This window comes from Leptodactylus fuscus, chromosome 3 (assembly GCF_031893055.1).
Source record: "Leptodactylus fuscus isolate aLepFus1 chromosome 3, aLepFus1.hap2, whole genome shotgun sequence".
Lineage (NCBI taxonomy): Eukaryota > Metazoa > Chordata > Amphibia > Anura > Leptodactylidae > Leptodactylus > Leptodactylus fuscus.
In genome coordinates this window covers 147,386,663-147,399,943 of record NC_134267.1, presented here as the reverse complement: position 1 = coordinate 147,399,943, position 13,281 = coordinate 147,386,663, and the positions used below count along the sequence as shown (strand labels likewise).

Below are 13,281 nucleotides of genomic sequence, written 5' to 3'. Positions count from 1 at the left end.
TGAATGAGGCGGCTACAAGCTGGATTGTATTACAGCTTCATTCAGTCTCCTACTTTCCGCATTTGTGCAGCAGAGAATGTTGTAAAGCGTATAAGAGGCATATGATATAACACATGTGGAGAATTGATAAATGTTTTGGTTGGAATACCCAATTTTCACTTGAATGGGAATAAAAAATAAAGTAGAATAAAATTTGCAACATACTCTGGATGATGTGGTGTGTGAATGAAATACAGTAAATATGCATGTCTGTCTGAATATCCATGATGGTAAAGTCCTCCTGGAAATAAACTTCTTATTCATTTATTTATTTACCATTTTAGAACCAATTTATAATCCTGTCAACGGTGAGGACGACTCTCTTTCATCTGGAATCAAGAAGCTGTCCCTCAAGAAGACCACAACCAAAGGACTTAAATTGGTTAAACCTTCTGCAAGGGTGGCTGGCACGAAAGTAACAGACCGGCATCTTCTTGGAATCAAAAGCTGCAGCTTTTCCTCAGGAGATGTGGCCTTGATAGACTTTGGAGAAGATATTAGTCCCTTAAGCCCAGGCTTTTTGTCTCCTTTAGCTGAAAAGACTGCTCCTTCCTTAGCAAAATTGGCTATGGATGCCTTCTCACTGCTTGATAAAACTCCCCCCCAGAGCCCCTCACGCTCACTTCCTCGACCCCTTCATCCAACCCCTGTGGTAGATTGGGATACAAAACCTCTTCCAGCTCCTCCTGCTTATGATGAGGTGGCACAAGATGAAGATGATTTTGAAGTATACAGTATAAACAGTCCTGATGTTCTGGCAAACAGAGAAAAAGTAGCAATGAACCTTCTTCAGAGAGCTAGAGACAAAGGAGAAACTAACTATGGTTATGTGCAGGAAAATGACAGAGGCCAAGTTAAGATCAAAATAGAAGACAATCTGTTCCTGCCTCCAAAGGACACAAAACAGCCCAGCTTTTCTCAAACGTCTGAACTGTTTGAGGAGCTGCAGCAAGAATGCATGAAGAAGCTCAATGTTCCTCTTTCCTCCTCACTTGCATCAACTCCTAGCCCAAGCTCATCTGTTGCAAATATTAATGTGACTCTGTCAGAGGACAAACCACAAATACCACCACGCATTCCTATTCCCCCCAGACCAATTAGACGCAATGAGCATGAACGTTGGTCTGGAGAGCTGTCTCCTGCTTTTGGGATAGAGGAAGTGGGACGTGCTCCTTTACTGCCACCACGGGACCCATTATCTCAGCCCACATCTAGAACTCCTAGCCCTATGGCTCTTCATGTGGGCTCACCACAGCAGAGATCCAACCTTTGTTCTCCTTTGTGTGTTGGACTTTCTACTTCTCCAGGAAAGCCTATGCCTACCACCCAAAGTTTTGCTTCAGACCCCAAGTATGCCACGCCCAAGGTTATACAAGCACAGGGTAAAGATATTTCCAAAGGTCCTTGCATCTTGCCTATTGTAAAAGATGGTAAGAAGGTTAGCAATACTCATTACTATCTTCTGCCAGAGAGACCATCCTACTTAGACAAATATGAGAAATTTTTCAAAGAAGCCCGGAGTCCTGAGGAGACTTCTGCGAGCAAAAGCATCACTACGGCTACTGTAAGGCCAATGATGCAGCAGATAGATGGTAAAGCGAACTTTTCTTCTAACAACAGCAACTCTTCATCCAAGAATACTGTGAAGACATCTTGTAGTCTACAAAAAATTGTTTACGACGGCCCAGAAAATTTCAGGCCTTCAGATAAAATCCGGCTGGTGAGTTTTTTGCAACTGCCTTATGATATGGGGGTGTTTAATATGGGCAGATTATTGTATAAATGAACATAGTTTTAACAAACTGCTCTTCCAAAATGACTAGATATTTGCCATATGTACAGTATTATTTTGTTGTTGAAAGGCCAAATTTGTAGTATTCAGATGTGAGGCACTTGTTGCTCTAAACAGAAAACTTGCAGAATTAAAATTGTATATCAATGATAAAGACTAAGCATGGGGACCCCTCTGAATGGAATTCCGAACGCATTGGCAAGCTTATGAAAGCACACGGACCCCATAGACTATGATGGGGTTTGTGTGCTTTTCGCGCAGTGTCTGCATGGAACATGTGGACAGAAAAGTACTTCATGATCTACTTTCATGACTGCATGACTCATGCGGACAGTGTGCGGAAAACACTCAGACCCCATTATAGTTTTCAAATTTGAAACAGACCTAACTCAAAAATTACCTTTAACCTGTTATTGGATGCAAAGTTTACTCTATATTTATACAGGTAAAAAGTAATAAAATGTTTAGGTTGTGTTCTTATGTGCAATGCAACCCACTTCACAGATTCCATACACAATGCTGAGCAGAATACTGCAGCATGCTGCCTTATTTTATTTGGTAAAATGACCCCATAATTGTCATTGTGATGCGACAAGTCTCTCCCCAACTTGAATTCCGTATTTCTGTTGTATAAGGCGAAAATATATTTTTGTACTGTGTTAGCCAGTGGATATGAAAGATAGAAAAAACTTGAGTCTTCAATAGTTGTTACCTTTAATAATGGCTAACTAAAAATGATGACAGATTGCAAGCTTTGGGGAAGGGATCTGAGATATCCAGTAAGCTTATCCGATATATCCCGTAAGCTTATGCCTGAGGAAGGGATCTGAGATATCCCGAAAGCTTGCAATCTATCATTATTTTTAGTTAGCCATTAAAAAAGGTATCAACCACTGAAGACTCTTAAGTTTTTTCTGTATTTCTGTTGCTAAAATTGGAAAGCCTCAACACAGCCTTGCGGTGCCATGAAAGCAATTCTCTATCTTTCTTAGGAACCTGAACAGAACTGAATACTGTAACAATGACACTATAAGGTTGAATTTATACAGTCAGTTTTGATGCATTTTTTTTTAGCCAGAAGAGTGAATTCACATATAGCGTTACTTTACACCACAAACAAATCCACTGAAGTACGCATTTTTGAAAAAGCAGCTTTTCAGCAGCTTTTTATTTCTCGCAGTGTGTGAAGGAGATTATTGAAAATCACATTCACCTTGCTGATACTGTAACACACAGGTTTTTTTTTTTCTCTGCAATTCTGCACAGTTATAAACACTGCATTTCCTCAAGGTGGGGTTTTAACTTAAAAGATTAACTTATTATTCTCTTCTTACGGTTATTCATCCGTATATGTTGCTTCATTCCATCTCTCCAAGATGGACTATAAGACGCACCTAGGTTTTACAGGAAGAAAATAGGGAAAAAAAAATTTGAAGCAAAAAATGGTAAAATATTTAATATATGGGAGTTGTAGTTTTGCAACAGCTGCAAGGCCACATTGTATTCTAGGGAAAGGAGGTGATTTAGAACTCTTATTTATTTAATTTTTTTTTATTATATATTTTTAAAGCTTTTTTTTTTTTTTCACTATTTTATTAGCCCCACCTAGGGGGCTTAAACCTGCAGTCATTTGATTGCAAGTCCCATAGATGGCAATACAACTGTATTGCCGTCTATGGGACATTCTGTATATTACTATTACGGCTGGTCATAGACTAGCCGCAATGGTAATATAGCCGTGACAGGTCTGGGAGCCTTCACTAGGCTCCCGGCTGTCACCTGAACAGGTCGGCTCCTGCGATATCGCCACGCAGGAGCCGGCCTGCAACTTTACAGGTATGGGGCCGGTGGGGACTGGCCCTGGGGAGGGGGGGGGGGTAGTTTACACTTTGGGGGTTTGGGGGGAGAAGAGGCCGCCAATACAGATCCGGCATCCACTGTAATAGGCGGATGCTGGGGAGGGTTAGACGCCGGCACACGTGCCGGGGCCTGAGACATTGCTATTGCGATGCTGCTATTGCAGGGAGGGACGGAGGAGCGGAATAGCAGCATCACTCCTGCCGCTGCTGGCTTCATGCAGGGCAGGAGTGTAGCGATGTCTCAGGCCCCGACACATGTGCCGGTGTCTAACCCTCCCCAGCATCCGCCTATTACAGTGGATGCCGGGTCTGTAATGCGGCCACATTCGGACTATAAGACGCACCCTTCTTTTCTTCCCAAATTTGTGGGGGAGGGAAAAAGTGTATCTTATAGTCCGAAAAATACGGATAAATCAAAACTGCACGTGTTTATGCAGCCTGGTCAGTTCCAGCTACGGGTAATATAGACACATTTTAGCTCTTAGGGATCAAGTAGTGGCAAGACTAAAGGTCATAAGATCTAGACTTGCAGTGTAAGGCTAATGCCTCACTAGTAAAGATGAGCGAGTACTGTTCGGATCAGCCGATCCGAACAGTATGCACGCATTGAAATTAATGGAAGTACCTGGTACTTCCGCTTTGACGCCGGCCGCTTAACCCCCCGCGTGTCGGCTACGTCCATTCATTTCAATGCGTGCGTACTGTTCGGATCGGCTGATCCGAACAGTACTCGCTCATCTCTACTCACTAGGTGTCCAGCAAACAAGAAAGCACTGTGGCGGCAATACAACGCAGTTCTTCCTGCAGTGCATTCGTTAGAAAGTTTGCAGAGGTTTCCTCTTCAGACTTTCTGTTTCAATCATACCTATGGAGAAACCACCAGCATTTCCGTAGATATAATTGAAATGCTGCGATTTCCAAAACTGCACCGGTTTGGGAAATCGCCGCTTGTACGCATCACGGTTTTTACTGCAAAGCGGGCATTAGATTCGCTAGAATCCCATCCACTTTGACATCACTGTTAGGGACTGTTCACACTGAGTTCTTTTGTAAGCAGCTTTTGAAGCAGAATCCGCCTCAAAATCTGCCTGAAAAAAACGCCTCCCATTCATTTCAATGGGAGTCAGTAGCAGTTTTTTTCCTCTAGCGGATTTTTCAGCCTTGAAAAATCCATTGAAGTCAATGGGAGGCGGAAAAAAAACATGATTCGTTTTTTTGATGCGACTTTTGACCTTTGAAAACAGTTTTAATAAAAATGTACCTACTACAGGTGAGCGAACACTATTCAAAGCAACCGTTTCAAATAGCACGCACCCATAGAAATGAATAGAGGCGGCAGGCATGCAGACTTTGTCGGCAGCCAGCCGCTTAACCCCCTCCCGCATGCTACGTCCATTCATTTCTATGGGAGCGTGCTATTCGAAACGGCTGTTTCGAATAGTGTTCGCTCATCTCTAAGGGAGCGTTCACACTACCGTTGGTGTCCAACAGCTAGTGTCCGCTGCTAATGTCTGTGCAAAATCTTGTGCGGACTTTAGCATCGGACACTAGCTGTGTCCGTGACACTTTGCATTGATTTAAATGGAGATTGAGTGCGTTCTTTTACTGTCCGTGGGTGTCCTTAACTGTCCGTTCCCAAAGATGTCCGACTTTTTAAGCGGACAGCAAAAACCTACGTCTGGTTTTGCTGTCCGCTTGAAAAGTCGGACATCTTTGGGAATGGACATTTAAGGACAGGCACGGACTGTAAAAGAACGCACCCGATGCCCATTTAAATCAATGCAAAATGTCACAGACACAGCTAGAGTCCGATGCTAATGTCCGCACAAGATTTTGCACAGACATTAGCAGCGGACACCGACGGTAGTGTGAATACTCCCTTATACCTACATCTTTGTTACATACTACATACTACTACTACAAAAAAAAAAGGTGTCTAATAAATTGTTCTAACAATGAAGCGAATGCTATAAGGCTATGAGGAGAAAAGGTGTAACAAAGTCTAGGTACCACTTTCTAGTGTTACCTAGAGAGTGATTTGGGATGGACTTGGATATGTTATTCCAGAAGAGCTGTCTACCAGATTTGTTAAGGTGTTAAAATGCTGTTGTATATGTATTAGGTGCAATAATGATGGAAGTGCTATTTATTTATTTGATTGATCTACGCCTAGGTATAGGATCTGCTTCTTATTTTGCAACTTTTCACCATGGCCTAGCACACAGCCTCAAAAAGAATTGCTGTGTGTATAGGTCCATAGAAATTCACTTGTCCGTGGTTTGATCCACAATTTCGGATTCACAATTGTGGATTAAAAGTACGGTGATGTGAAGGAGGCCTTATTCATGGTAATTACTATCCACAGGATGGGTCATCATTATGTTATTTCTTAGGGTCAGACACCTGGATTTCGCACAGATCAGCTGTGCTAGCAGCTTCTGGATTATGGAAAGTTCTAGTGGTCAGGGAGCTTGTACTGCATCACTCCTATACAAGTTATAGGACCGCCGCAGCAAACCCATTCACTGCCTAGTAGTTTTTCCAGGCAATTGCAGGGCTTTCAGGACTCTTAGCAGCTATCGGCACCTGGAGGCTGTTAGAGCAGCTGAAATGTGCAGGGTCCAGGTGTCAAACCCCTACAGATCACACCTTGATGACTTATCCTGTGAATAGGTCATTGGTATGAAAAAATTTGGGGTTGGAAATCCCCTTTAAAGAGGACCTTTCATCAGATCGGGCACATGCAGTTCCATATACTGCTGGAAAGCTGACAGTGTGCTGAATTCAGTGCACTGTTGGCTTTCCCGATCTGTGTCCCGGGTAAAGCGCTATCGGTCCCGGTACCGTAGCGCTTTAGTGTCAGAAGGGCGTTTCTGACAGTTAGCCAGGGACGCCCTTCTGCCCAGCTGCGCCTATCGCGCTGTTCAGAGTGAGCGGGAAGGAACGCCCCCTCCCTCTGCTCACAGTGCTCATCCATAGACGAGTATTATCAGGAGCAGGAGGGGGGAGTTCCTCCTCAGTCTTAGAGCACAGCGCGATAGGCGCTGCTGGGCAGAAGGGCGTCCCTGGCTAACTGTCAGAAACGCCCTTCTGACACTAAAGCGCTACGGTACCGGGACCGATAGCGCTTTACACCGGGCACAGATCGGGAAAGCCATAAGTGCGCTAAATTCAGCGCACTGTCAGCTTTCCAGCAGTATATGGAACTGCATGTGCCCGATCTGATGAAAGGTCCTCTTTAAGCTATACTCACACTATGTTTATGATCTACATGTGGCGTATTTGCTGGAAAAGACCCAGGTAGATAGACCATACATATCGATAATGTTCCATTTATGTAACACTGTCCTAATGGCACCTATTGAAGTGGTAGACATCTTCTTGAACTGTCCCCACCTCCACACCCCCACACCCCCCCAAAAAAAAAAACATCAAAAAAAAAAAAACATACAAAGTACATGTCAGTTTGAATTCCCAATGAACGTAGAGCGTTAGTATAGACCTATAGAGCCAAAGCAAGTCATCCACTTTTAATTTTCAATTTTTATCCATATTGTTAAAAAAGCTGAAAATGGGTGGGACAAGGCCAAAGAAGTGCGCAATTTATGGTACCATATGCAAGCGTATATCACAATGATAGGTAAAAATTAACCTGCATGCAATGGTAAATGGCTAGTGCAACAAAGATCTCTGTAGGCAAAAACTGCTTCATCAAGAATGCTAAAAACTGAGCACAAAAGTGTACTAGAGTAAAAAAGTGCTAGCTCAAAGGTCCAGTCCAACGTTCACACACCACACCCGACACGTGACTCACCTGCAGTTTCAGAACGTGCGTCAGATGTGGTAGGTGAACATTGGACCGTAACTTTGTATCAGTGCTCGCTGCTTTATCCGGGCATGTTTGTTTGAATGATATGTATTGTTGCATTTGTTACAAAACATTGTGTACTTTTTGGTGTTGTCCAAATTATCAAACAAGTTTAAAATATTTGTTTAACAATTTGGATGTTAATAACAATGATTTTTTTTGTGTATAATTTGGTCTTTCACTTGGTTTTCTTCAAGTGTATAGAAAAGCTTTTTTCTTTTATAATGAGGCATTCCTCTAAATTACTTATACTAGATATGGGGGGTGACCTGTTATACTATATACTTACATTGTGATATATTTATATAGTGTCTCCGATTGGGAGCATGCTGGTTTTTTTATGTTTTTCACACTTTTGAATCAGGGGTGGGTAGGCACCAGCATATACTTTTTATATCCTGTGTTGTTTCTTTGGTTTCTATAGTATATGTTGGAAATCCTCCTGACAGAAGGCTGACTTGTGGTATAAATAGAACATGCAATTTTCATATTGAAGATTCATTGAAAATGCAAGTGTGCTAGAGCCTTGATCTGACTCCCATGGGCCTGCATTGATGGCTTTACCTCCTGTCCATACAGGAACTATGTACATCAGAGGAGAGCTCATGACTGTACTGTAAAGCTATCAGTGAGCTATACACTAACATTACACTACCAACAGGCTTATTTATATGGGGAAGTTGGGTTATTAGGTTTATGGCCTTTTGCTTGCATGTGTGACTTATTGAGCCCTGTTTTTACATCTAGAGGTATAATGAAGTATACAACATTATTTTTAAGATACTACTATGACCACAGTTTACAAAGCTAGGTCCAAATTCAAGGGGGGGAGGAAAGTCTATTTTTACCTTTTTTCTGTAAAACGATTTAGGTTCTGCGGTCAGCATTGACTGTAGCATATTAGGGGTTAAGTGGCAAGTATGCTTCTGACTGATAATGGGGGAGGGAGGGTGATAATATGAACAAAGGTCCATGGTACCCCCTCCCCAGGGGTTATCTGGAGGTGCAAGAGAATAATAAAATAATTTTCATCTCCTCTTGTACTCAGTTGTTCATGTTCTCCTGCACACTGGTTAAACTGAATGTGTGAGTATATGCATCTTTGCTTTAACCAGTGATATCTCTCATTCCATGGGAAGTGATCTCGGTCTTGTTTCAGAGCCAAGGATCACAAATCTAGCTCCTGAGGCTCCGGAGTTAGAGTACATTGTCTCAAAACACGCTGTACTACTTGGGGTGAATAGTAATGAATACAGCTCAAGTCCAAAACTAGGGGATTTAAAGTCTTATGAAAATGAGGCAGTTGGTGCATCAGGCAGACATTTACCTTGCAGGCACACTGCCCTTGCCGTCCAGGCCCTACCATTTCCCGCCTGTGAAAGTTGATGTTCCCATTGGTAAATGACATTCCCCATCTGACTTGAGCAGCAGGAACAGTGCTCCCCAAGCTGAAGGCCTACAGCCGGTGCAATAACCGCCTCACTTAGATCATATTTGAAATCGTTTTTCTCCAAATCTTTAAACATGACATCCACCTCTAAGACATGTTGTTTATCGCTGTGATGTGGTCTGTAACACTATTGTGACAGCTGAATATGCCTGGGGTAGGTGATAGACTCCCTTTAAACATTTATTTTAATGATAAACATCATCCTTTGAGGTCAATGGATGATGGATGTGCAAAGCTACATTGCACAAATGTGAATCCTATCTTACTTAGAACATTAACCAGGATCAAGGAATATGAGTAGTCATTCTGAGATATAACTTCTTTGACCCTGCTACTAGGTACTACGAGCCATCATAATGTCTTCTGACAGTGATTGTTTCTTCTTTTGATGTAAATTCATAATTCTCTCACTTTTAAAGGTTCAAGACATGGTTCATGGAGTGACCACAGAAGAATGCCAGACAGCTCTACAGAACCATGGCTGGAATGTTCAGAGAGCTATTCAGTACCTAAAGGTATTATCCAAATCTGTATGATAATACATACTGACCATATCCTCTAAGGTTATCTTCACACAATTTTTTATGAAGAAAAATATGGTGTGGATCCATGGCCGACATTTCAAACTGATTTCTGCCATGGATTTGTAGCTTTATATGCCACAGCTTTGCATATCGTAAACCATGAATCTATTTCAGTAAACTTCTCACTTGCTGACACAAATTTCACATCCAAGTCATAAAAACGATAGGACTGATTCCCAGTGAAATCAGTTGGAATTGAATTCCATTGTACATGTGAATGTAGCCTAAGGGTCCATTCACATAGAGAAAAATGGCGCTTTATTTGGCGCAGAATTTTCAGCGCTGAAAAGAAAAATCCTCCCATTGACTTCAATCGGTGCCATTAACTTTTTTTTTCCACTAGCGGAATTAGCTAGCATAACCCATTGAATCAATGGGAGGCTTTTTTTTTTTCAGAGCTGAAAATTCAGCGCCAAATAAAGCGCCATTTATATAGTAAGCTCTTATACTTCTACCTTCTGCTCAATCCACTCTTGGCTTTGGCTCCAAAACTACATCACAATCTGCAACAAAAAAAAGCTTTGTGGGGCTTCAGCCTTATGCTGGGTTCATAAAACTGTTGGATATCCGTTATGACAGTGTCCGTAAAAAAAAAAAAAAAAAAAGAGAAAAGACACCTATCATAACAGACATTAACAGACACTAATTGATGTTAGCATTAGCGAGTGTCCTATTTTTATACTATCCGTTTTTTTGCTTTTTTGTTTCTGCATTCTGTGCATGCGCAGAAAAAAAAACAAACAGTATAACCCATCCGTTACCCATAGACTTTAATGTTAAAAGTTAACAGGCGCTTGACGTCTATCATGAAACACAAAAGTCCTGCATGTAGAATTTTTAGTCTGCGAAAAAAAAAAAAAACAGACTTGTGACGGGTTGGGTGTATAATGGACAGTAATGGTTACGGAATCCGCCTCAAAATCCGTCTGCAAAAAAGGCTCCCATTCATTTCAATGGGAGCCGCTCGCTTCTTTTTCCCACTAGCGATTTTTTTTCAGCTATCAGGAAAAAAAAGTGACATGCCCTATCTTCCCGCAGATTCACAGCTGAGACACCCGCGGTGTTGGCGGCGCGAGACTCACTCCCGATTAGGCCCATTCATTTGGGCCTAATCAGCAGCGGGATGCCACGACAGGATGCCGGTGCACTGCAATGGCATCACCTCGCAGCTAGCCGCACGGAGAGTTCACGTAGCAGAAAAGGTTTCTGCCGTGTGAACATACCCTAAATATTTACAACAGACACAATAATGTGCAACTGTTTAATTCACAGTCAGTGCCAAAAGTCAATAACCTAGCTTATTCCAAAACTTTCCCCCTAAGGTAGATGCTGGGTATTATTAACCACAATACTTACATTAAACCACTAGGTGGCAATAATGTACCCAATTGCTGATTTCAGGCACATTGAAATCTATGGCGCAGTACTGCAGAACCAACACTAGTGGCTACAGTTTGTACTGTAAGTGAGCAGTGCGGCTCACAGTATTTAAACAATACCAAGAATGCTGTCGGGGTAACAGTGATCTGCGGAGTCTTGAATGATGGATAGCCCCTTTAAGTTTACACCCTATGGAGTTTTTGTGAATCTTGTCTAGTCCATGTGATAACTGTCAGTATGTGTGAGTGTGCTTGTATGTAGATCCTGAACCCACACTAACACAAAGGGAACATACAAACTCCATGCAGATGTTGTCATTGGTCAGAATCAAACCCAGGACCACAGGGCTGTCGAACAAGTGTGTTTATTATACCTTTATGCATTTTCTATAACACCTATAACTGTAAACACTCAGAGAATCTCTTTTTCTGGGTGAATGTATTACTATTTTTATATCATATTTGTTCACATAATTAAACATGACATTTTAGTTTTGGCAGAATTAGTGGTCTCTTGTAATAAAATGTTCATTGTGTAGTTGCTGACACAATCATCTTGCATTGTAGGTTGAGCAACTTTTCTGTCTTGGACTGAAGACCCGAGTGGAGTGCCACAAAGTCTTGGAGACATTTGATTGGAATCTGGAAACGGCCAGTTCTCACCTCCTTGAGTCATACAACAGTTCACAACTAAAGTAAAGGAATTATTTTATCTTTAGGTTTATTGTGCCCTGTACTCTATTATACCCTGAAATGTGTCTTTTGATTCCGTAAATGGACTTTGTCTCAATTTGAAGGAAACAAGAGACTGAATTATTGTACTTTTTTGACAGTTAATAGAGACTTGCACATGCATAAACTGCATTGAGCTGTAGCCAGTTTGTTGCAGAAGCCTCAATCACAATCTATGATGTCTTTTCAAAAATTAAAGTTGGAAAAGATGTACTGTTATAGGAGTAATGCCAGGGCTCCACTTTGGAGAACAACATGATTTGGCCATGGGAGAAACCCAGCGGGGAAAAACGCCGCGTTTTCCAGTACCTGAAAAGTGGATAGGATGTGGATGTCAATTATACTTACGTAAACGCTGGTGTTTTCCATATAGGGAAAAGTGTTGTGGGAAAAAATGTCATGCATTTCCACCGCGTTCTCTTCCGCAGCGTTTTCTGACTGCTGCTTGTTACATGGGTCCTTAGTATAAAGGTAATTCAACAAATATTGTGTAAGAGTTTTATAGGCCATTAAAGGGCTCCTTCACATCTGCGCTTGGTCTTTATTTTGCAGGTTTCTGTTTCCTGCCAGAAACTGGACAGGAGACAGAAACCTGCAGTAATTTTTCAAACCCATTTATTTGAATGGGTTTGGAAAGTGTCCAGCTGTGAGTGCCGGTGAGCGTTTTGTGCTCTCCGCGGTGAAACATTTTTTTTTTTTTTTAACCGGACACAAAGTGGGACATGCAAGACTTTGTGTCCAGTTAAAAAAAAATGGTTTAGCTGCGGAGAGCACAAAACGCTCACCGGCACTCACGGCCGGACACTATCTGACAGGTTTCTGTCTTCTCTCTGCAGAAGACAGAACCTGAAAACGGAGATCGAGCGCTGGTGTGAACCCAGCATAAGCAGTAAGTTCATTGAAATCTGCATGTATCTGGCTCCTTGTGATAAATGTTCTATATGGAAAATCTCTTTAATATGGTATTTTATTGTAATTTATTTTGTAGGCGATGACGCAACACTTTTGTGAAGGTGATTCAAGTGCACAGAGTTAATCTACCTGAACTAATTTACTCAAGATCTTTACTGACTGAAGGGGATATTATTGTACCTCTTATCTCCGAACCTTCCCATACAGGGGGTTCCTCCACCTGAAGGGGTCAGCTGTTAAACCAACCCAGTGTTCTGCTACATGGACATGTGTTAATGTTGCATTTTCTCTTTTAATGTGTTTCCCATTGTTGTTTATTTGAAAAAAAATGTTGTTTTTATAAAAGAAAAGATGTGTAATTTTAATATATATATAAATATATATATATGAGTATATATAAATGTAAGATATAAAATTTATTTGAAGAAAACTGAATTCTGCGGAAATTATTAGTTAAGCTGAAAAACTTTCTGGGAATACAGTATTTGCACAATTGAAATCAATGAATATAACACTTTTTACAGTGTACTTTACACGTAGGATTATTCCTATCTTTTAAAGTGATGACAGGCAAAACTGAAATACATCAGTCATATAGTCTGGTAGCACTTGCAACCAATGATAAAACCTGCATAAGCACCTCACCATAGACCAGCCATCCACTGC

At 41.5% G+C, this 13,281-nt stretch overlaps 1 protein-coding gene across 6 annotated transcripts in view; it reads left to right on the top strand.

Annotated features, from left to right (window-relative positions):
- The window catches only part of TNK2 (tyrosine kinase non receptor 2), a 101,632-nt gene extending 88,681 nt beyond the window's left edge, over positions 1–12,951 (top strand). For all 6 annotated transcript variants that reach the window (XM_075268502.1, XM_075268503.1, XM_075268501.1 and 3 more), the window contains 4 exons: positions 324–1,759; positions 9,428–9,523; positions 11,539–11,666; positions 12,692–12,951. In XM_075268502.1, the coding sequence (XP_075124603.1) occupies positions 324–1,759; positions 9,428–9,523; positions 11,539–11,666; positions 12,692–12,698 (1,667 nt within the window). In that variant the 3' untranslated portion in view covers positions 12,699–12,951. The remainder of the gene's footprint in view (positions 1–323; positions 1,760–9,427; positions 9,524–11,538; positions 11,667–12,691) is intronic.
- The last annotated feature ends 330 nt before the right edge of the window (positions 12,952–13,281 follow it).